We start from the raw sequence: 23313 nt of genomic DNA, 5'->3' as shown, positions 1-23313 counted from the left end.
TTTCCTCCGTCCGTTACTGATGCACTATGGGCAATGAAGTCCGTTCAGGGTGCGTTCAAGAGCACAAATACTACACTGTTCTAAGACAGAATACGTAATAACACGGAAAATGTACACATAAAGCAGGTTTAAATTTTAGAAAATATCTTGAACACTGGACTTTGGAGATCAGGACTGATCTGAGTCATGCCAGAAAGAGAGTTAGACAGCATCAAGCTCTAGGGACTGTGAGGTCTGTACAGCAAAAGAAAATTTAACGATCCTGTTGCTCATCTCCGATAACCACCGTCCTCTAGGATGGCACCAGGGAGGGTCCAGGGAGGTTCACTAACATTGGAATAAAATGATCCAGGGTTTACAGTTTCAGGGCTGTTACTGATTAGCGTGCGTTGGTGCAGAGAGCAGCCCTTATTGATCTGTACTTTGGGATTTGATGTTGGAAAAAGCCAGATGCAATGGATCCCTCACATGCTTTGGGGATGCATATACTCCTTTGCACTGAGAGGGTCAGAAATCGAAGATGAGTGCTTTTGTAACCTGATTTGTTTAAGTTAACAAATAGAACAGCCGAGACAGAAGAGTAAAACAGCACAGAAGAGTGCTGAAACTTTGAATGAATGAAAACACGTGTTGTGTAATGTTTAGATTTTTTCTTTCTTATCATTAGTTTTTATTAATTTAGTACAATCTAGTATTCAAATCATCACAGTTCATACTGATAATTAATCTATGTGCTGCTTTCATCAATAATACAACTGATCCCTTAACTAGGGATTGTTTGCATCCCAATGCAAACTGATATTAAATTGGATGATATTTCTGTGATGCATTACTATAATAAGTCAAGCAATGTCTAAATAAATGAACAAAATCTTAAGGCTAGCCAGACCAAAAATATACCAGTACAAAGAAATGTAAAAACATGTTGATCCAGCAGACTGTATTTTGATGCTACTTGGCAGCCAGGTGGCGCTCTGTGTAAGAATTTCTGCTTTGAATCTGTGACACAACCATTTGCAGCACTCTACAGTAAATGTGCAGCATAAGAATACCTTGCTCTGTAAATATATAACTGGTTCAAATTACTGAGACATATCATTCATCTTCCTGCTGTCTCTGTGTGAAATACAGCATGTGAAATATCCTCACACTGGTAATACTGATAACTGAATTGTGAACAAACAGCTGGTGAGGTCCCCCCCCCCATATGAAAAACTTCAGACATTAATTTCTTTTTGTTTTCTTTATCTTCAGATGACATTTTTCTGATAGCCCTTTCCAGTTTTCACCCCACATACTGAATACATTTCAATAAATTTCTGTCTTTGCAAGTACTGTCTTTTTGTGCTTCATATTGTTTTCCCAGTGTGTTGGAATAAATACAAACTCAACTTAAGCTGAGACTGTGCAGCTTTGTTCTTGGTAAAGAGTGCATCAAATTCAACTTTGACAGTTCATTGGCAAATGCTGCTGTATAGAAATTCATGTTTTAAAGAAAAAGTTCCTGATGCAGGAACATAAAGGCAAGTACAAAAGACTGCTGTTATACAGATAACCAGAATATCAGACTCAGGCAGTTATTTGTTCCAACAAGCCTGGCACAGCTCAGCTCCCTAAAGGTCCATTATCCTCTGTGGGATGAGGGTCCAGAGGAGACCTACGGACCCACAGCACTGACAGCTGGTCCTGGGCTCTGTCAGTGTGTCTGCACTGTGTCTGTCTGTGCAGCTCTGCTCTGGCCTTCTGCTGGTGGGCTTGACTTGGCGGACCGTCCCCCACCCTCCTCCAGACCCACCAGCCTGCTGCTGATCTCCCACAGCCTTCGAGCTGTCTCCTCATCCAGGGCCTGGGGCGCTGGTTCCTTTTCTGTCATCACATCATAATACCTTCCCGTCACCCCCTCCATTTCCTCGGACACAGCCAGGTAGATGCTGGGCTGCGCCCCCAGCTCTGGGCTCTTCACCAACATGGAGAAAAAGGGACCTGTAGTGGGAGGGTGAGTGGAGGCCTCAGGTTTGATGGTTTAGGCTCAGAATACCACTGTTTTAACTATATTTTAGAGACTATGAGAATAAAAGGACTTAATAAATTAATAAGCCAATGTCAAGGAGCAATCCAGATACTAACTGGATTCAAGCTGCTGTTCGTGGACTATAATGAAAGGAAACATTTAGATGAATGTTACAATTACTTTTGTTCATATCAAAAACCTAGTGCATGATTTTTATCATCCCTCATTGACTGTACATGATCTCAATAACAAACACTTTTACTTACTGTAACTTACTACAGTGGAAAATCTTTATTACATATTATATACATATTACACATGCTGTATATTTCGTATATATTAAAGTGTGGTTGGGGTGATGTAGAAGGAAAACTCTGAGAGTGATTTTTGCTGAAACTACCCATATTAGCGTTACCTGAACAACTACAACAGTAAATGTTTCTCACTCCCACTGTTAGTAATAACACAGCAATGTAACAGTGTAATAGTCATTTGGGCCAATTTCTTCACTGAGTACCGGTAGCTGTGTTGGAGGATTTTCACCGTGTGCTATTGCTACTTTTACTCAATTAAATGATGTAAATGTTTCCTCCACCACTGCCCAAGACTATGAAGATAATCCTCAACCACACAGACAGCTAAAATTACTTTTTTTTTTGTTTTTTAAGATGCAGTTAATAAAGTTGACATTTTGTGAATAGAAAACTTTTCATAACAGAAACACAGTCAGTTGCAGTTCAGGCTTATCCATAGAGAACAAATAGATAAGAATAGAGAATTCACTGAGCAGACCAGCAGAGTTTAGAGTTTATGCAGCCCAATCATCACATGCATTTTAGGTAAGCATTTATTGATTTCTCTAAATTCAGAAATCCAGTAAGAAAACAGAATACTCACTGAGCACAGAGCTCGAAAACTGTGATTGGTGCAGACCTGTGTGCCTCCCCAGGTCTGTGGCAACAACGCCTGGGTGCACAGCATTCACTGCGACTCCTGTGCCTGTTTTATGCACACACACACACGCACACTGCATTGTTTAAAAATATATATCCAATGGCCAATTACAAACAAGAACATTGGCTGTTTCCCTCCCACACATGCCCACATATGCAACAGCCAGTAGACTTGCCTTGTAATCGCTTGGCGAGCTCTCTGGTGAACAGAACATTGGCAAGCTTGCTCTGACAGTACGCCTGCTTAGTATCAAACTTCTTCTTCTCCCAGTTCAAGTCCTCGAAGTCAATCTTTCCAACGATGTGGGCGAGTGAGGCCAGGTTGATCACTCTGCTGGGGGCGGACTCTTTCAACTTATCCAGCAGGAGATTTGTCAACAAGAAGTGGCCTGAAGGAAGAAAGAAGCTATTTGAGTCAGGTAGCAGTGGAGTAAGGGAGGATTTATTAGACTGTAAAGATGATTTGAATCTATTTTTCTTACAGAGAGTTTAGATAGACAGACTTTAATTGGCTTGTTTTTCATTCAGTCAAAGCACCTAAGTGGTTGACTCCAAACTGCATATCAAAACCATCTTCTGTCTTCCATGCTGGACATCTCATGACCCCTGCATTGTTTATCAGCACATCCACACGCTGCTCCTCTAAAAGACAATGATGATAATATTTAAGGGACTGTTGCCAAGTTTATTTTTATAACTGAACGCTGCATGTGAGACGTTTGTTTTCCTCACCTCGTTTGATTCTCTCTGCAAACTCTCGAATGGATTTCAAGGAGGCCAGGTCGAGGTGATGTGCGTAAACGTGGTGATTCCGGGTCTTCCCTCGTATTTCCTTGGCAGCTGCCTCACACTTCTCCATGTCCCGACATCCCATAATGATCCGACCCCCTAATGATGTGGGAATGGGTCATGTTACTGAGAGTGAAATAACTTCGTAAGATTTTACATACTGTGTGTTTTTGCAACATCACATTGTCTTGCCACCTCTCTGGGCCAGTTCTTGTGCAGTCTCCTTCCCGATGCCTGTGTTGGCTCCGGTTATGACCACAGTCTTCCCAGTTATGGTAGCCTTACTGGGACATCGACCTCCAGTCACGTGGTTCCTATTAGAAGAATTTAAGCAGGTTCGGGATCATCTAACTCACTGTCTTATACCAACATCAAGACCAAAAGTCTCTCAAGTTAATGCAAACAGTTTCTATCTTGTCTAACTTGTACTACAATTACACTTAATCAGGCTTGTATTTATTACATAACAGTCCTCAAACCTCAATTCAACTATTAAGTTTAGTGCATTCATTCCAGAAGAAGTTTAGTTATACGTTGGAGAGCTTCTGCTAGAGATCCACTTCCACAATTTAGCCTTAAACAACCTCTTAATAACCATTATTCCACTCAATCAATTGGAATATGCATCCCAAAATCACATTACTGCTTGTTATAATCAGGCCATGAACCTAGCTGGAGCTATGATTGATCACCAAACATTCACAAAGTCCTAAGAAGAGGGTCTAATCAGCAACATGAGTAAAAACACCAAGCTGGTTTTGACTCTACACTGGACCCTGGTTTATTGCAAAGTCCTGAGGAGGTTGCTGTGTGTGTAACTTGAGGAGATATACCAATTGCTGGACAGGTTTACCGTATACACTGCACAAACGGATAAGGAATAATACCAACCAAACAGCTCAGGTTAATTCAGCCATGACTCCAGTTTTGGACTACAACTAACGATCGCTAACAAATTATTTTCATGACTAACTGATCACTTGTTTAGTCTATGAAATGTCATAAAAATTGCAAACAATGCTCAGCACAGTTTCCCAGAGGAGAAAGTAACGTCCTCAAATAAAATAATGAAAAAAAGCAACAACTTTTTGTTTACTATCATAAGTAGCAAAGAAAAGCAGCAAAGTTTCAGTAGCTGGACTCAGCAAACATTCAACATTTTTGCTGTCATGTCTTAAAAGACATGGCAGACAACTTACTGTCACACTGCTCTACCTCATTAAGTAAGAGATGGTAAACAAAGAATTCCCAAAGAAGGTTCCCATGTGCCTGTGGATGGCTGAACAAAATGTCATTAACACCTTTACAGTATATGAATACACTCACTCATATCCAACTACACAACTTAGCCTCAGAGGCTGTAGGTCTGATTGTGTTGCAGTAGTTAAGTCAGTCACTACGGAAGGAAAACGAAACAAAGACTCCTTACTCATTTACCTGACACAGGTGTCGCTACAACAGCAAACTTTGCAGCAGCATCTCTCTGACAAAGTCACAGCAGACACTGAAAATGATCAGGCTGAACACCTGCAGGGCTGTTATATTCTGTGTAGTAGATATGGGCGTACTGTGCCCTTGTATAAATGTTAACGCCTGGATTTAAGAGCATACTCGCATCAGTAGCAAATATGACACATACAGTACAAAATGTGGTTCCATCATGATACAGTGGCCTAGTGTCACATTATGAAGAGTTACTCACTTCAGTAAAACAGCGCCTCCAAACACCGTCCCAAACACAGAAACTGGCAAAATATATTTGCTCATGACTGAAAATGTGGTATCAAAAATGTTTCCACAGCTAATTTCACAACACTCCTGCAGCACAAGGTTACGCGCGCATGCCTTTGGCGTCATCAACTTCTACTAACCAATTGCAAGAAGCAAAAAACCAACGGCATTGTGGGAAACGCAGTCCCGATGGAAACCAAAGCCAAAAATAAACAAATAACTACTAAACTTTGGTGCGTGGGTTTAGTAAGCGACAGACGTGAATCTCTTTATCCTCTGGCGAACTGTGAACTTTTTTCTTCCAAAAATACTTTTTTTATATTCTGAGATGTGTGAAAGAGCTTAGGGAATCTATTCCTAATAGTATCCAGGATAAGTTTAAAATGTCAACTCCAAACCAATTTTATTTCTCAGTCACACACCCATGTTAAAAAAAAACCTTATGAGAACTCAAAATGAGACACAAAGTTAGGGTCTATATATTATATTTCTGGGTTTTATAGGACGACTTGGAGTGTGCAGTGAAGGGGAGGACTATGTGATTCAGTAGGGGAGAGTGGTGTGGCTATGAGCTGTTTTTCTGTTTTTGGATTGTGAAAGAAAAGTTGTGAAATGACTCTGTGAAGGCAGTCAGAAAATCATTCTACCTCATCCCGACCGACAAAATGAAAACAGCTGAGGGAAGGAAGAGCTAAAGTAGACGACATGGAGGGAACTGCTATTGACAGTCAGGCCGATGTCTGGAGCTGTGAGGGTGGAGCAGAGATTTGTATGCCAGCATGCTATTAAATTCAATGCTCATCTTTTTTTTTAATCTCAGCCTAAAGTACCTGTTATTCAAAGCAAATGTTGCTTAATTCTCCAGAGATTTAGTCAGATTGATTTTCTGCACTTTTTCACACACATTCATTTACTCATCAATTGACAGACTTGTTGTTTGGAGTATATGGTGTGTAGGCCCAAGAAAAACACCCAGACTTTCTTCCGTTCCTTCCTGTTGGTCTTAAGAAAAGGTTCTGCTGTAAATTTTAGAATGAACCATAAAGGTAAAAGTCCAATCTTACTGTTGTCCACAAAAAGGTCCATTTTACCCCGCAAACTTTACGAGACCCCTCTCAGACGACTGAGGCCCTGCGTAAATATCCCTCCACTATGACGCTGCAGTTTATACGGTGGCTAGGACACAGCGTACAGCTGCATGAAGATAAATTTGAGGACAGTGAAAAAACAAGGCCACCCCTCTGCAACAAGATTTGGAAAACTTGAGGTGACACATAAAAAGTAAAAACTAGGACGTGAATCTAGTGTCTGACACGGCGTGAGGAGGAGAGGGAGGAGGAGCAGCCCTGCTCTATTTGTTCACAGCTCAGAGGTGTGTGTCCCCCTGGTGTGTTTGACCCTTGGTGCTCTCCGCCGTCAGCTCACAGTGCTTGACCTTCACTATGATTTATGACAGCTCTCTTCCCAAGATAACCCTGAGGAAACTCTTCGCCTCGCTGCCTTTTTGGCCTAACTCTGCTGTGTGAGACACCTGAATGTCTCAAAGAGGTGACGCAGCTACTCAGCATCCGCCCAGCTCCTCAGTGAGGATGACAAATGCCGTGGGTCAAATGATTTTGTTTCAGGAAATAGGAATATCATATTCCCCTGTGCTGATTTTTTTCGACCTTTCTTCCTGATCCTGGACTGCTTGACAAAAGCTTATCTTTCAGTCTCATGGTGAGAAAATAACAAGAAAAAAACTTGAAAAGGAGACCAGATAAAGTATGCAGGAAAAAAAACAATAAATTATGGGACAAAAGAAGTTATTGATTCTGACATTTGGAGTCTGAGGTGAAATCAAGATGGGAGAAAGCAACACGGAAACGTTTACCAACTGACTTCACCAGCACTGTCTTTTTTTGTGTGTAAAAACAGCCTCCAATCATGTCAGCTCTCAACCCATCTGATCAGTGGTGTTTGATGATGATGCATTAAGGTTATCCCTGTTATGTCGATGCTGTTTTCTCAGTCCAATCTGTTGTGATTGGCAAGCACGCCTGGCAGGAGGCCTGTTGTTAAACATGTACAGTAAAAGAGGGGGAGCTGCCAGGGCAGTGAATTAATTGAAAGTCTTGCTTCGCTGTTACCTAATAAGGACAGTTGGCAAAGTCACCGTGTGAAGTACTTGAGGCCATAAGCTGTTGAATTATGCAAGAGTGGAGCAGCTTGTTCCTTCAACGCATGAATCAAAAGTAAAAAAGCTCCTGGACGCAATGAGGTTGGCTGGAGGTGGAGCATACAGGCGCTAGGACCCGGGACACGTGAGCGTATTAGTTTGCCAGAGGGTGGAGACGGTGAACAATGAGGGAGCTGACTGGTAGGACCAGCAGAGGAACATCTGAGACCCCCACCCCCCCACCCCTCAACCCCTCAGTCCCGCTGGACTGACAGACAAAACAGACTGACGCGCGGACGGTGAGAGGAAGGCACTCCTCAGTTTGGAGACAGTGTGGACATGCGATTTGTCCATGCGTGCTGCAGAGTGCAGAGGTTTGCTGAGTCCCCCTGTGTGGATGTGAATGAATTGGTTCGTCTCAGTGTGTGTGTGTGTGTGTGTGGTGCTGAACTGGGTCATGCGGACCACTGGAGGAGCGAAAGATAAACACGCACCTCCTCCCGCTGCTTAGCAGGTTGAGATGGTGGGCGCTCAGAGGAGGGATCCCAGCCTGCGTCCTCATCTCGGCATCCAGTATCAGATGATGCTTTGATTTAATCCGCCTCCAAACAAAGTCACAAACTGAAGAGCATCTCCAGAAGCAGGACTGGAATCATCTCTGGCGGGCAGAAGGCACAGAAGCGCAGCGACGGACCTCATCCAAGCTTTAGCAGCTGTGAAACTACAAAGGTTTTGAGCTTCTCATTTTTATCTATTTATTTATTTATTTTTCGGAAGGGACCTGCGCGGTTTTTTTAGCGCCTATAACAGATTGTTAACTTCCTTCAAAGGAGGACGTCGTCCATCAGTTTCCTTCCAGACCCCAGCGGATCAGAGCGCAGCAGCTCTGCTCGCCGAGCGGATGCAGGACCATGGAGGAGACAGACAGGTCGCCAGCAGGTGAGTGAGTAACACCTAGATGCACCCTGAGGTGCCTGAAACCGGGTCACTCTACGGGATGCTGTTATCTGCAGAGAAGGAGAGTCAGGAAGGCAAAATAAGGGATGGAAAATCTTTCTTGATATGTATTAAAATAAGATACAATCACGTTGTTTGGTTTTGATTTTTAAAAATATTGTAGAGTGTAGTTTTGCTTTGTTTTCAATTTGAAGTGGTTAGATTTGTTTGTCGCTTTGGATTTTGAGTAACTTTATCTTGTCTGAACTTTGACTTGCTCTCCTGGACAGTATTCATATATGAATCTGTGGTTTAATAAGGCATCTATGTCAGTAGCACTGCAGCATTATGTTCTCCTTTCCTATGATTAACTCTAAATCATGTTAATGGTTGAGATGGGACTTAATTTGTATTTTTGCCCACATTACTTGTGATACCGGCACCTATTTGTTTCCCATTCTGCTTTTGTGAGCCTGTACCAGATGGATGCGAGGGCATCCGGGGCACTCCACTTTAATGGCCCTTTTCTACTTTGTCCTGGGCAGACAGGTGATATCTCATCGCTAATGCCATCTAAAGCATTTAAATGAGCAGCTGACTTGACAGAGCACACCCTGTAAAAGCAGAGTACTGAGGCTGGTAATGGACTCTGAAAGAACAGCAGCTGATACGCATGGATTTGCTTTTGTCACAAACGCTGTGTTGGTGGAGAGAAGCAACAATGACAGGGACATTTATTTTAAAGAGGAAGTGTAACCCAAAATCATGTTCTGAGTTATAGTTGTTCTACCTGAAGGTATGAGTTTTACTGCCCCAAACATTGAAAACTTATACAGAATGTGGACCACTGCTTTGTACTGTTCCACCTGAATTATGTTCATCATCAGTGACAATGGTTAAAAAATGCTGGCCTTTCAGCATTATAATCTGAACACAATCACTGACAAATGCATATAAGGCTGGGATCTTTAATGGAAGCAGAGCCCACTTTGCAAAATTAATTAAAGGGCAAAATCTTCCATAAAAACATCTGACTTTAACTAAGGAAAAACATCCTGGAAGTCCACAGAAATGTCTCAAACTTGGCCTGCAGAACTCGGGGATCAAAAAACTGTCAGCACATAGAAGGAGGTCATATTATGGCTTCATGGGGAAAGAGTAGAACCCAGACAATGACCCAGGCTAACGGCTGGCACATACACACCAGATAAACCTGTTGGTGCCCCTCACGCAGCTATAGAAGTCAAAGACATGCATGTACTTGCAAAAAAATACAAATTTAAAAGGATATTACACTAATAGTGGGAAAACATGGCTGCTCAGGGAATAGAAAGGATGCAAATATTGTCAACTATAACACATAACTGTTCAAAAGCTGGTGCCCTACTGGGTGATAATAATATCTGTACATTACATCCCAACGTGTCGTCATGTCTGTGAGAAAAACAGCTGTCTAATGATAGACTGCCCCTGTCAATCAGTGTGTGTGTGTGTGTGCGCGCGTATCAACTGTATTTAATATTTTCTGTTGACTTTATTATATCATTATTTAAATTCATGTTTATTTACATACACTAGCTTATGTTCTTATTTTAAATTGTCTTGTTTTTTTACATCCTGCCCTGCTTGTTTTCACATTACTTGCTAGTATCCAGTTCTCCAACTGAAGATGAATATGTGTACGTGTGTGTGTGTGTGTGTGTGTGTGTGTGTGTGTGAGAGAGAGAAAGGCTGAATGCAGCCCTAGCAATCAGCATTAGTGCATTGATTGTGGCTAGAAGCTAATGTGTATGAGCAGGATCACAAATCACCATATATTGTTAGTTTGAACTGTCCTCCTCAGTGCTGTGCTGTTACATCATTTAGCCACACCCCCTTTTAGACCCCATTTTCTGAGCTCATATTAGAGTCCCATCTTCCCATGTATTTGACATCAAAGAAACGCAGTCTATTACATGTGCTACAAAGGGAGGGATGTTTCAGTTCAGTCTTGTTGGATTTCCCCATTCCTGCTCTCTCTCCCTGTTGGAACTTGAGGCTATTGGATTGTGATAGAGTGGGGAGGGGGGTTAGGTACACCATGTTCCCTGGGTTATTGCAATGACATTTCACTGCTAAAAGATTTTTTTTTCTTTGATTTTTACAGGACATGATTACAATATGGGTGATGATGACAGGGTATTTATAAGCAGATGCTGTGCAGTTTCTAATTCCAAAGCCTTAATCCTAAATTACAATATCAATTTATTTATTTTATGTTTTGATGTTGGTCTTCCTTTTTTAATAGATGATTTTGTTGTATTATTTTGCCTGTTTTTTCTTTGAAGATGCTTTTGTAGCTAACATGCGGTACTTGAGACAAGTGTCCTTCTAGTCTCCACTCTCAGTTGTTGTTTGGATCCTTTTAACCTGTGGTTATCTCTTCATCGGTCTCAGGTCATTCCAGCAGGAGGCCAGTGTTCCCACCAGGATCTTTCAGCAGGCAGTAGTTCTAAGGGATAGGAGACAGTAGAGAGAGGGGGGTGATGGGACAGACAGTAGAGGTGAGGCAAGTCAGGGACGGGTTACACAGCACTCGGTCCCAGCAGGGATCCTTTTGGGCCTCCAGGTAAAGCTGAGAGCAGGTGATTTGTCAAAGTGAGTGTCCATGGTCTGGGCCGCTGGTTCACCTATCACAGCACAGTGGGAGGTCTCTTTAGCTGAAGGAGGGACTAAACCCACCAACTCACTGGCTCTGACATTCTGTGCTCTCCTAAGGAAGGTGATTCAGTTTTTTTGAGCCTGAGTGGGGAACACAGTGTCCTGACTGCAACTGGCTGTCACAAGGAAGCCAGTTTGGCTTTGATCGAGTGATAGATTGTTTGGAGCTGCAGTGATTTGTTTTATTGTACGCATCACTCTGAGACAGCAAGGACAGGGACAAAGACACGTGTACATACACACAAGTACATGCCATCTGTATATGTGTGTCTATGAGGGTAGTTGTTTTACTTCCATGAAGACAGCGAGGGAACTGCATCAGTCACGTCGTATTTAACTCGCTGTTTTCCCTTTGACCGAGAGGCAAGGCACACTGGGCATTTTGACAGTAAATTGGACACAGGAGATCAGTCTTCACCCATAATGACTCTTCTGCTGAGAGCAAAGCAACCAGTCCATTAGTAACGGAGAGAGGTAGAGACGTGAGGCAGGCTCTGCAATCTATTTATTTCTTTCATTAGTCCCTTGTTTACATTTTCTGGAACAGACAAGAGACAAAGAGGAAAGGAGGAAGGCTGCACTAAAAAAGAACAAACACTGTGTGTAAAGCTGCTAAATCTGATACCTCCCTTATACTTCAGTTAGGTGATTTCTGTGCATTAAAGTACATTTGCTACAGATCAATCGATTATGTTGCCCGCCTTTGCCACATTAAGAATTTAGCTCATTTTCTATATGTGAATCTGTATTCATAAAAGAATCTCAACTCTGTGGAGCCTTTATGCGCTAATCATTGTCATGTCACAGTTCATCACTCACATTGTTTACACAGGGAAAACCGAGAGCTCACTGAATACACAATTATCCCTGATGAGAGTCACATGACAACACCACATATAAAATGTGTCCACTTGGAAGCTCTTCTTCCTATCTTAATGAGCTGTGAATGACACTGGAGTTTGGAGAACAAATATCCCTGTTATCGAAGGCAACCTTGACCATACTCATATATGTGAACAAGAAAGAGTCTGCAGCCATGCTAGCAGCTCTGTGAAGCTGTACTTACACATGGCAGAGCTTTAAGCTACATGCTAACATAATGACAATGCTAGCGTGCTGATGTAAAGCAGTTATAACCATGTTCGCCATCTCAGTTTAGCGTGTTAACATGCTAGCATTTGTAAATTAACACTCACACAGGTGTTGGGGGACTCACTGAAATCACTATAGGATTCATCCTTTGTAGAAAATGAATTTCTGTACAAAATTCCTAAAACACTCTGAGAATAGTTGAAATTTGTCCATACTTTACAGTGAAGAATTTGCCGCCTGTGTCTGCCAAGTGTAACCCTCAGAGTCCCGAGGCTACCATCACGCCAGACAAGAACTGACCCTGAGGCTGTTAATGACAGCCTATGACAAGAGAGACATTTGCCAGTGGCATCACAGGGTCCATCGCTGTCCTCTTCTCCAGCCAAGTGTTTATGGAAGGAAAGGTCAAGTCAGCTTCTGCAGCTTAGAGTGACACGTGAAGTCAGTCACAACAGGTTTACAGACCATCGTCATGCTTATTAAGACGTAAAACTGAATGTTTTGCCATTTTCTGGGAACACCCTGGTTTTATTCTGCAAATGCTCTCAGCTCTGTTTGAGTAATTGCTAAATGGAGCAAGATTGTCAATCTGTATTTTAGGCAAAATTAGTGGCTAAAAAACAAATAGTTGCTGCTGAATGAAAACCTTGTATCTGGGCTTTTTAGGAATGAGGAAGAACAGGCTTGTTTTTCAGACTGAGAATTTTCAGACACTCAAATGTCGGTGGATTTTTTTCTCATAAATCATGAAAATCACAAATACTGAAGTTACAAGGTCTTACCTCAACCATACAGGGGTAAGTGAGCAGCCCAGGGATCTGTTTTTAAAGCTTACGGATGATTAACATTAACTAGGTCCCGCTCAAAAACCCATTAAAATCTGTCTCGAACCAATTCCTCATCTGTATGTGGACTGTGTGGCTGCTACCTTGCCTTTAGCCGCCCAAGTTGACAGGAGAGGAGCAGAGGGCGACATGGGAGATCGGTGGGGCATGTGGCCGTGATCGTGCATGAACACCGAGTTGTGCAGTGGCTCGCAGCTGCTCCTTTTTCAGAGGTAGTGACACAAAGGGCCTTTGATAGAGTGTCACTGTGCGACAGATACACCAGACCTCTCTGCAACCCCCCCCTCTCCCCCTCCAAACACTCACACACAATCATCTCCCAGAGACCACAAAACTTCATCCCCACACCTCCGGGGCACTACACTGCAGTTTCTGGTTCACATTTACAGCGTCATCGCAGCTGCGGAGAGCACCGTCTCCCAGCCACTCATCACATTTCAGGACGCTTAATCCAGTTCTGCAAAGGAAATGAGTGCAAGGCATCCTGCGCTATTGGGTGGGGTGTGCTTTTGTCTTGGTGGGGGCTGAGTAATGTGATTAAGATCCATGCTGGAGTGCTGCACATTCAGCCTGTGGAGCTGACTGGAGGAAGTGCCAGTAAACAAGCGCTCCCTTCTCCCTGCTTCGTTCTCGCTGATAGAGGCTATGAGGCCATGCGGGGTGGGCGGTCAGAGGAAATGTGCTTTCAGTCTGTTTGTCTGTCCTGTTTAAATGTTTAATCACTAAACCTGGACCAGAGACTGATCTGGATAACGATCAACTTTTGTGTTGACTCCCCGAAGGCTATACAGTGGGCACTCTCAGCATGAGTAGGCTACAATATTCATAGTCTCTTACATAACTATCTCCAAGCTTATGATAAAATCAAGAAGCAAGTGTTATCTACAGAGAAACATATGGGGCACTCTTTCTATTTGCAGTGTTGTGTTTTTTTTTTCCCTCAACAAAGAGTGATGAGCCAAGAACACAAGGCTGCAAGTGGTTGCATGCTATTTTAGTTTTTACTATATTTGTCACACTCTTCCCACAACATAGATGAGGAATCTCAACATCTTCAGAATGACTGAACAAAACTTCCATTGCCGTGTTTTCATCAACTGTACATCACCTACTGTGCATCCACCCCCCCCACCCCAAAATGGACCTGACTGTCAACAGACACATTTGAGCTGCTCTTGATTTAAATCAGTGGTGCTGAGAAAGTGGCTGCGAGGAGACGAACAAAGAGCAAAACAGTTGCTTTTGAATCATGGATGAAAAAAAGCCATCAGCAGGATTGTTTGTGCTGATTTGGTGCCTATTAGAGTGCGTCTGCGTGCGTGCTGTGCATGATTGGATGATTAAAGTTGATTATGTGTGAAGGGAGGGGTGTTGAAGAGAAACAATGGGTAAGATCATTAATGTGATCACCATGTTTCCTCAAATCGTCCATTTTGTGCAGTTTGCTCAGGAGTTTTTCTTTCCTTTCAGTTTACTTAGGGCACGACAGATGCTAACATGCACAGTCATTCATCTCTGATTTTTAATTTGTTGACAGTTGGAACATTTAGTGTGCCTGACTCCATCTGAGCACACAATTAAAGCAGCAATATTTTTCCCTCCTGGGATCAGTTTGACCTATTTCAAACTTGGCACTTCTGAAAATCAGCAATAACTGCGCCCTTTTTTTTTTTCTTTTTCAACTTCAGCACTTTGACCAAAGTACTCAGAACAACCGCTGTGCAAACCACATTTGTTTTCCAGACAAAACTTAAGCAAGCCCCATTTCTTACAGCCCCACTGAATATTTCTGCTGTGTGGGAAATGCATTTATGCGAACACTTCAGATAGTCACAGATGATCTGTGGGATGCCTTAACAGCACGTATACACCTTAAAGCTGTCTGCTCCTTCCGTTTGTTTCCATTTGTTAGTCCTTCTACCTGGTCATATTGATTTTCCCCATAGCTGTCTGCCAGTAAGTGCTGTCTGAGACCATTCATATCTGAAAGCTGGCCAAAGTGATCTAGAGGGACACCAGGAAGTCCAATACATTTTCTGAAAGCATTCCCCTTGTTGATGCCTTCCTTGAATTGATGGAGATGAAGGTCTGGTAAACCTTTCCTGATTTAACTACCCTTTGGGACAAGATGTACAGACAGGAATATATGGATGTCAGCCAGTAGAGATAAAGACACTGAAGAGCATTCTGTCATAAACCCATACTTGCAGAAAATTTATATTGCCTATCATCGTCATAGCAGAAGAAAAAAATCTGTCTCTAAGCAGTTTCCTCTTCTCTTCGTTTAGTCTGTCGCACAGCGTCAAGGCGAGCCTGTCTCTTTCTCCATCTGGGCCAGGACGGGTGGGCAGCGGCGGTGGCTCCCCTACATCCAAGATGGGCTACTGTGGCGGGCTGCCTGTGGAGGATATGCAGGCTCTGGCCATCACGTCTCTGTCTGCAGCAGATGTAGCCAAGCAATACGAGCACATCCGTGAGCTGGGGAAGGGCACGTATGGCAAGGTGGACCTGGTGGCACACCGGACACAGGGTGAGTTAATTGTGGCATCGATGGTTCAAAATGTGGCTGAATGTCTTTACGCTCTACCCTTGTCTTTTTAGTATGTCTTCATTGTCAACCTAAAGCATAAATACAGAAAAAAAATTCTGATCTCCACATCCACATTTTGCCAGCACGCCTCACAGTTAAAGATAACCAGTTAAGACAGGTCAGCATGTTAGAAAGTCTCAAGGAACAGTGCCGAGAAATTAATTTCTGCACCGTTAAAAGGGTTTGTAAGGGATTTCTTCTAGGTCTACTGTTTAATCCTTAGTTGTAACAAAATCAAGGTTAGAGGGCCGGCTCAATCTGAAAGCGGTATAACTAAGCATTGTAAAGTAGTGCAAAGAGAGTCTGAGAGGGCAGCAGAGATTATAAGTGCTCTGTGCTGTGCTCAATAAAGAGCCTCTGTATTTCTGCAGCTGTGAACACGAACAGCTGGTTGTATGTGTGTAATGGAGGTGAGATTCATTCACTGTACATGTTTTTATGAATGAAAGCAGCAGCTGGTACAGACACTAGTTGGAAATCTCCACTCCTTTAGAGAAACAGGTAGGCTAATAAAATTCACTTTAAGTGCTTTGGACAACACCTGGAGTGTTTAGGAAAGTAAATTGCTGGCAGTATTTATCTGATATGTGAATATGTTTAAGACAGCAGAGCATAATTATGTCCATTTTTGTTTTGTACTCGTTAATGTCTGATTTTAGGCACCAAAATGGCGCTGAAGTTTGTTACCAAGAACAAGACGAAGCTCAAGAGTTTCCTGCGGGAGTACAGTCTAACAGGCTCACTTAGCTGCAGCCCTTTTATTATCAAAGTCCTGGACGTGCTTTTTGAGACTGAAGACAGCTATGTGTTTGGACAAGAATATGCTCCCGCTGGGGACCTTTTTGACATCATCCCCCCACAGGTAAAGCGATCATCCTTCCTTCCACCAATCACCATCCTCACTCAGCCAGAGCTGTTCCAATCAGTCGCCATGTTCAGACACGGCAGTTTTAACAAGCTCTCCTGGGATTGGAGCCTCTTGTTCGTCCTGGTTTTCTCTCTGCGCAGAGCTCTCACTTTGCTTTAGTGCTATTCCAGTTGATGTGCTGGGAGTGCTTGACTTCAAGGTTCTTCTAAAAACTCATTAAAGATGGTTCCAGCGGAACTTAAAGCTGAGACTCTTTTGTTTCAGTTTTTGTTTTTGGAGCATATGACTTTTCACCCTGTGAATTCATTCCTCTGCTCAATGTAACCATCACCTATTCTGTGTGAACAGCACTGTAACCTACTCACCACAAAGCTCTTTTCTTGTATCACCTCCCATAGTCTCACCTCCTACACAATGTACTGCATCTATTAGACTACATTAATCAAAAGTCTTCTCTATTTCTCTCTCTCTCTCTGTCTCCCAACACTTTTGTTCTTCCCTCCACTTTCTTTTTTTTTCAGGTCGGTCTGCCAGAGGAAATGGTGAAACGATGCATGCAACAGTTGGGCCTGGCCCTGGATTTTATGCACAGTAAAAACCTGGTACATCGGGATGTGAAACCTGAGAACGTGCTCCTGTTTGACCGCGAGTGCCGCCGCATCAAGCTGGCTGACTTTGGTATGACCCGACGTGTTGGCTGCCGTGTGAAACGTGTGAGCGGCACCATCCCCTATACAGCACCAGAGGTGTGTCGCGCTAGTCGTGCGGAGGGTTTCCTTGTGACCACCAGTCTGGATGTGTGGGCGTTTGGCGTCCTGGTCTTCTGTATGCTGACAGGAAATTTCCCCTGGGAAGCAGCGCTGCCGGCTGATGCCTTCTACGAGGAGTTTCGACGTTGGCAGAAAGCGGGGTGTCCTGTAGGAACATATCCGTCACAATGGCGGCGCTTCACTGACGATGCCTTGCGCATGTTTCAGAGGCTGCTTGCTGCTGAGCCAGAAAAACGCTGTGGAGTCAAGGATGTCTTCTGCTTTGTCAAGTATGAGCTGGTCAGTGAGCTCAGGCGCAGAGCATCTTGCCGAGCCAAGAGAGGTGAGAGGTCAAGCTCGGGAGTGTGTACCGGCAGTTGCACTTCCTCCTCATCCTCCACTTCATCACGTTCCTCCCACAGACACCCTGAGCCGTCCACCCCTCCGGGAACGTCCTGCCTGCGTCCAGCACCACTCAAACGTAGTGTCCTCTCTGATCCGTTGTCCCCAAGAGAGGAGTCTGGACAGCACCAGTCTCCAGGCCGAGACAAAAACAAAAGCCAGATGGTGATGGCAACTGCCATCGAAATTTGTGTGTGACCACGCTAATGTTAGCTGTGGAGACTAGATGGCTTTTCACAGAAATAACAAGCTGAGAACAGGTGTTAACAACTACAACAGAGACTTCAATGAAAAAGGACAGTTACTTTAACCATGAAAGAAAAGCTCAGGATCACATCCCCGGCTGTGGAAATGGACATCATCAATCAGCGCTACACACTTGGACAGCTTATCACTGGCACATGCCGGTTTGGTTTTGATTTGTGACCAATGACTACTCCCCAAGCTGAGAAGCCATGCAGGCAGTGTTTAAGTGTCTGCTGATGTTACTCCTCTCAGCAGCTCATTCCGCCATCCAGACATTTGTGTTTTCTGCCCATACACTGTGGTGGTGCTAATGATTCTATAATTAGATACTCCATAAAAAGTCGATTCCGTCCTTTCTCACTCACCAGTCCACTTCTCTTTACTTGTGTTTATGTTATGTCTCTTTAATAATGTTTATCTGTCTCAGAATAATAAGCTCCAGGGAGGACAAACTTCATCTGATCAGGTAAACCTGTTCAGTCGGAGGCCGATGATCTGAGAGTAATCTTCTGGACAACATTCGACTGCCACCTGCCAGACTTCCTGCTGACTTCCAATGCATAAAACATGTCATAGACTTTTTCATGAGAAATATAAAGAGAAAAAGAAAAAAAGAACTCTCAATGTAGCAGTTTGTATGTGATGTCTGTATTTCTAGGCGTCTTAAAGACAGATTCTCAGTGATAGGCATCACCTCAGGACACTTCAGTGGGTCACTTCCTGTTTTATTATTAATGGAAATCTATTGAATGGCTGGAAGACACATCTTCCTCTTCTGAACTGTTCTCAGTGAGATTCATGATTCATTTCCAATGTAACACAACAGAATGCAGGGACTGTACATTTTCTGAGTGAAAAAGGTGGTCAACAAAGAAGAAGAGATGAAATGTCTTTGTTTTTGTTTCTTTTCTACCTGGTTTGTGTGTGTTTGGATGTGTATGTGTGTGTTTCAAATGCTAAAGCACAATATTTTTTTTTACAGGAGGGAAACTCTTTGTGAAAACTATGACTCTATATTGTAAATAATTTGATATTTCTAGGAGTGCACCGTAATCAGGTAGTTCAGCTATGTAGCGGTACAAATTTTCTATAATGGGGAAAGGGGTTTTAGGGTTTTATCGTTGCTGTCGGGGCAACGCATTGTATGTAGCAACAAAATATAACAGAATGTACAGTATATCACAACAAATTAAATATACAGAAATATGATCTAGAGAGTGTCACAGTGTATCACATGGTAGCAACTGCTGTTCTCTTTTGTGTTATTGTTTTGGGTTTTATCTGGACTGGACCATGTTTTTTTTTCCTAACCCAGGTGTATGACAAATAAATTAGTGAATAGACATCACTCATTTCTTGATTTTCCTGTCACCATAGCCTTGAGCAACATCCATTTCATGTGTAAAGTCATCACGCTCTCCAATCAGTCAGTTAAAGATACCGCAAAGGGCTGCCGTACAGGTACCAAACAAATAATTTCCCTGAACAGATGACACCTGTGTCAGCCACTGACATTCTGCAAGCTGGTGATTGATCCTGACCAGGCGCACATCTTTCACTTCCAAAGAAATACTGCTATTTATGAAAGCATCTAAAAAGCTTCCGCTCTGCTCGTTACCGATATTTTTATTGCTTCATCTGCATTGCTGGTATGTCAGTCAGGAGCCTGCGTGTCTATGTTTGTGTGCCTGAATGTGTGCTTGTCTCCACTTCTCTTATTTCCCCACTCCTCCCTGTGACACCCCATCAGCTCTGTCGCTATAGTGACAGCGACGGTGCTTTCAGCCTCGGTCCTCCTCTTGAAAATCAAGTCTAATTGAGCCCAAGTGAAACAACTGGTCACCAGCCTCCCTCCAGTCACCCACAGTTCTTCATGACAGTTGCTTAGCTTATTATACTCAATGACACATTTCTTCAGATACACATTTTACTGTATTTTATGAGCCATTTCACAGACCAAAGTATCATCAGCCCCAATCAAAGCTGCATTGATTGTCTCATCATTTTCCTTGTCTCTTTCCATCCTCACTCTTGACTCTGTAAAGGTGACTTGATTGAGGCTGAAGACTTGTCAAAGGGATGCATAGCATGCTTCAAGGGACCCGTCAAAAGGTAATCCATCAGTAGATGTGAAAGTGCAGTGTGCACTCATCCTGCCCTACATCTTGTCAATGTTAGAATGTAGGATCTACATAGCAGGAAAAAAAACACAATTCAGCGTAGCGCAACATAACACCACGCAACATCATGCACATTGTTTTAAAATAGTGTATAATTATACTTTGTAACACCACTTTAAAATTTATGTATACATGTAGCCTCAATTGAACAAGTGACACACTGACAGCACCACAGCCATTATCATTGTCAGACTTCTATGAGTTGTTACAGTGTGCAGTGCTGTTTCTCATGGACTGTTATGACAGGAATTGTCAAGTTTAATGAAAATGTGTCAGTTTGTATCAAGTTTTATTGAAGCTTGGAGAGTAGCCTTCCTTTAATCCAGTTCATCCCAGTCGGGTGATCAAACTGTTTTCTGCCAGCAAGTGTTGTAGAATCTCTTGTAAATAATGTATGTATGGTGTCTTTAAACAAAACCAAAAACAAAACAAAACAAAACAAAAAAACCCCAAAATAAAATATGAAGAAAATGCTAATATATGTTGAAATAAATTTATGCACCACATCTTATATGGCTCCAGGGTATTTCTGTGTGTTGTTAGAAATACTGCGGTTGTATTTTTTTTTCTGCCAGTGTAGGCAAAGCTCAGCCCGGCTTTATATGGTCCCCAGACTGCACATTAGATGAAGGTCAGCTTGAATCACATGCGATTTCCTGAGGCTTTGGTCCGGTTCGCCAGCGATTCCCCCAGACTATTTTAATATGCTGACTTCCTTCTGAAAGACCAATTAACACATCTGTAGATAGGAGTTATCTGCTGCCCTCAAAGAGCAAATGAGTTCAAGGACGGCTAGAATATGGAACTGAAAATGAGAACAGTTATCAGCCCACCGCCCCTTCATCCTCACTTGTTGTGTCAGAGTAGGGGGGTTTGCTCAAATTGTTATCAGACTGAGTTTGGACAGTGGCGGTAAGCTGTGGTGTATGTGCCACGGAGGAAAGCTAATCAGTTCAGACAGTGCAAGGGAAAGAAAAGGTCAACCATGACACGCAGGGTTTGTGTACAGAGTGGAAGCTTGTCCTTTGTGATAGTCCATTCTCTGCCCTTAAAGGGCTACAGTAGCCTAGTGGCAGTGCAGGAGTCCTAATTGTCTTAGCCCCAATGCTCAGCTGAGAAAAAGGAAGATGCTGAACTCACACTGAGCCAAAAACTGGAGGGTTTTACTGCAGGTTGAATGTGTAAGGTCATTCAAACCTCAAAATCACTGATATTTTCCTTATTCATCCTTTAAGGTACTATTTCAGATACTATTTTCTGGCTGAAGCATCAAAAAGCCCAAAAGTCTTAGGGGAAATAATTAATTTCTAAAGACAGTTCACAAATAAATTACAGATATCTCTATAACTATCGGCAAGGATATCTTTATTTTTTCAGGGCAATATTGACCATGTAAAGGTTCAGCAGTGCTGGATTATTTCTTTCCTGCAGCTTTTAAAGGACCACCAGCTAAACCAAATTGATTCTCAGGACTGGAAGAATCTGGATGTTAAGCCTTCAGTAGATGGTCCAGAGCGTGGATGTCAAAGAAAGTGATCTCCCTGGATGCTGCTGTCTCCATGAGATCAAGAGTTAAATCCTCTTTGGCTATGCTCCCTCAGCAGGAGCTAATGTCAGTAACGTGAGGTGACTGTGTGACTGACAGGGAGACCAATCACTGCTCCAGTCCATGTCAGCACATCTCAACTGTCAGTTCCTGAGATTTTACCATGATCTCTACGCAGTGCTGCTCGGACAAATATGACAAAATTTCAACAAAGTGCCAGCAGAACATTCCCCACAAAAAGCTCGCTCGTGCTCTCACCTTGATGTTATCACAGCATGAAATGTGTGGCACAAAAAAGAGGCTGTCAAATCCTTGTAGCTTCACCGGGGTGCATGAATCAAAGTGAACTCGAAGAAAAATAAATTATTCAGGTGCTTGGAGAACGAACTCCAAATGCAGCTGAATTGTTTAACGTATCAAAAAATTTTAATGAAACAAGCTAATCCTATATTTTGGGCAGAAAGTGTTTAGGTTAAAACATCTGGCTGTACATGTAGCCCACAACCTCCCAAACCTGTCTGTTGGACCAGCACTTTAACAGATGAAGATGTGGATGGATTTATGTAAACAGAGGTCGCATGCATGTAATTACTGAACAATAAAAAGATGTAGCTGCTGCGTCTTTTACATAAACCACCTAATGTGGTTTTCTTTAAAGGAAATTTAGCTGTAAGAGGGCAAAGCAGAAGGCAAAGCATTCATCTGGAGGTTTAATACATAGTAAACAAAGAACCAACGTATTTTTAAGTTTTCTAAGTTGCAGACTGCAGAGTAATGTTATTTTCTGCTCATTTTAACACCACAGGGAACATACTGTACAGTATTAAACCTCCAGCGTCACCTCAGCTTCCTGCCTCTGCACCTAGAGATGAATCACTCTGAAAGCGTCAGATGCACCGTGAACTACTCTTCTGTCCCTGATGTGTTTTGCAAAGCAGCTGCAGGCGTGATACTGGAACTGCAGCCAAAGATTCGAAAGTCGGAGTCGGAAACTAGAATGGTGATAGTGATCTCAGCAAGGCCTGACTATGAAGGGGTGAACACCGCCCCCCCCCCCTCCCTCAGATGTAGACTCAGGTGTCATGTGAAATAGTGTCTGATCGCAGTTGGAGAGCTGGGAAGAGAAAGGTAAAGAGAGGGGAAAAAATGACAGACTGTAGATAGGAAACATAGGGATACGAGCAGGAAGGTGGGACAAATGTGTCTGAGTACGTGAGTAGTAGTATGAGTAGGTGGAAAAGTCATTATAAAATAACCTTGTGTATCCTAATGCTTTTCTGCTTTTAGTGTCACTACAGACCTGCACACCATCTGAAACCTATTTGTGCGTACAGACTGCGTGTTGCCTGAGGTATGCCACAAAATTTTGTTAATGCCAGACATACATTCTCAGACTCAGAATATGTGGTCATCTCCCACCATTGCTATAGCAACTGAGATGATCTCAGTTTAGAAGAGGTCTGAAATCTTTTCCTGTTTTAGAAACCAGCACCACATTGCCTGCTGTGGAGCTACTG

General features: G+C 42.8%; 2 protein-coding genes across 4 annotated transcripts; one reads left to right on the top strand and one right to left on the bottom strand.

The window, feature by feature from the left end:
* Window positions 1-1392: 1392 nt before the first annotated feature.
* On the bottom strand, window positions 1393-5612 carry LOC124053024 (retinol dehydrogenase 13-like). Of its 2 annotated transcripts, none has more exons than XM_046377935.1 (7): window positions 5456-5612; window positions 3936-4067; window positions 3697-3852; window positions 3502-3606; window positions 3141-3353; window positions 2909-3010; window positions 1393-1983 (listed from the first exon to the last, which is right to left on the bottom strand). In XM_046377935.1, exons 3-7 carry the CDS (start codon window positions 3836-3838, stop codon window positions 1697-1699), a joined length of 849 nt encoding a protein of 282 aa, XP_046233891.1. In that variant the 5' UTR covers window positions 3839-3852; window positions 3936-4067; window positions 5456-5612; the 3' UTR covers window positions 1393-1696. The 2 variants fall into 2 exon arrangements, with proteins under 2 accessions (XP_046233891.1, XP_046233889.1); XM_046377933.1 differs by having other exon boundaries at window positions 3949-4067.
* A 2184-nt stretch (window positions 5613-7796) lies between these two features.
* Window positions 7797-20711, top strand: sbk1 (SH3 domain binding kinase 1). 2 transcript variants are annotated; one of them, XM_046378041.1, is made up of 5 exons: window positions 7797-8371; window positions 8473-8581; window positions 15504-15745; window positions 16465-16667; window positions 17195-20711. In XM_046378041.1, exons 2-5 carry the CDS (start codon window positions 8544-8546, stop codon window positions 18020-18022), a joined length of 1311 nt encoding a protein of 436 aa, XP_046233997.1. In that variant the 5' UTR covers window positions 7797-8371; window positions 8473-8543; the 3' UTR covers window positions 18023-20711. The 2 variants fall into 2 exon arrangements, with proteins under 2 accessions (XP_046233997.1, XP_046233998.1); XM_046378042.1 differs by lacking the exon at window positions 7797-8371 and having other exon boundaries at window positions 8392-8581.
* Window positions 20712-23313: the final 2602 nt, after the last annotated feature.

Source organism: Scatophagus argus, chromosome 21 (genome assembly GCF_020382885.2).
Source record: "Scatophagus argus isolate fScaArg1 chromosome 21, fScaArg1.pri, whole genome shotgun sequence".
NCBI classification, from domain to species: Eukaryota; Metazoa; Chordata; class Actinopteri; family Scatophagidae; genus Scatophagus; species Scatophagus argus.
Note: the sequence above shows the minus strand (reverse complement) of the source record. Positions and strands in the feature narration are given on the sequence as shown.

Coding starts and splice junctions, on each gene's coding strand:
- LOC124053024 (XM_046377933.1), bottom strand. CDS start 5,610: ATGACGCCAAAGGCATGCGCGCGTAACCTTGTGCTGCAGGAGTGTTGT. Junction 3,607..3,696: donor TGCAGAGAGAATCAAACGAG/GTGAGGAAAACA, acceptor ATTGTCTTTTAG/AGGAGCAGCGTGTGGATGTG. Junction 1,984..2,908: donor GTTTTCGAGCTCTGTGCTCA/GTGAGTATTCTG, acceptor CTCCCACTACAG/GTCCCTTTTTCTCCATGTTG.
- sbk1 (XM_046378041.1), top strand. CDS start 8,544: ATGCAGGACCATGGAGGAGACAGACAGGTCGCCAGCAG. Junction 8,582..15,503: donor GACAGACAGGTCGCCAGCAG/GTGAGTGAGTAA, acceptor CTCTTCGTTTAG/TCTGTCGCACAGCGTCAAGG. Junction 16,668..17,194: donor TTGACATCATCCCCCCACAG/GTAAAGCGATCA, acceptor TTTTTTTTTCAG/GTCGGTCTGCCAGAGGAAAT.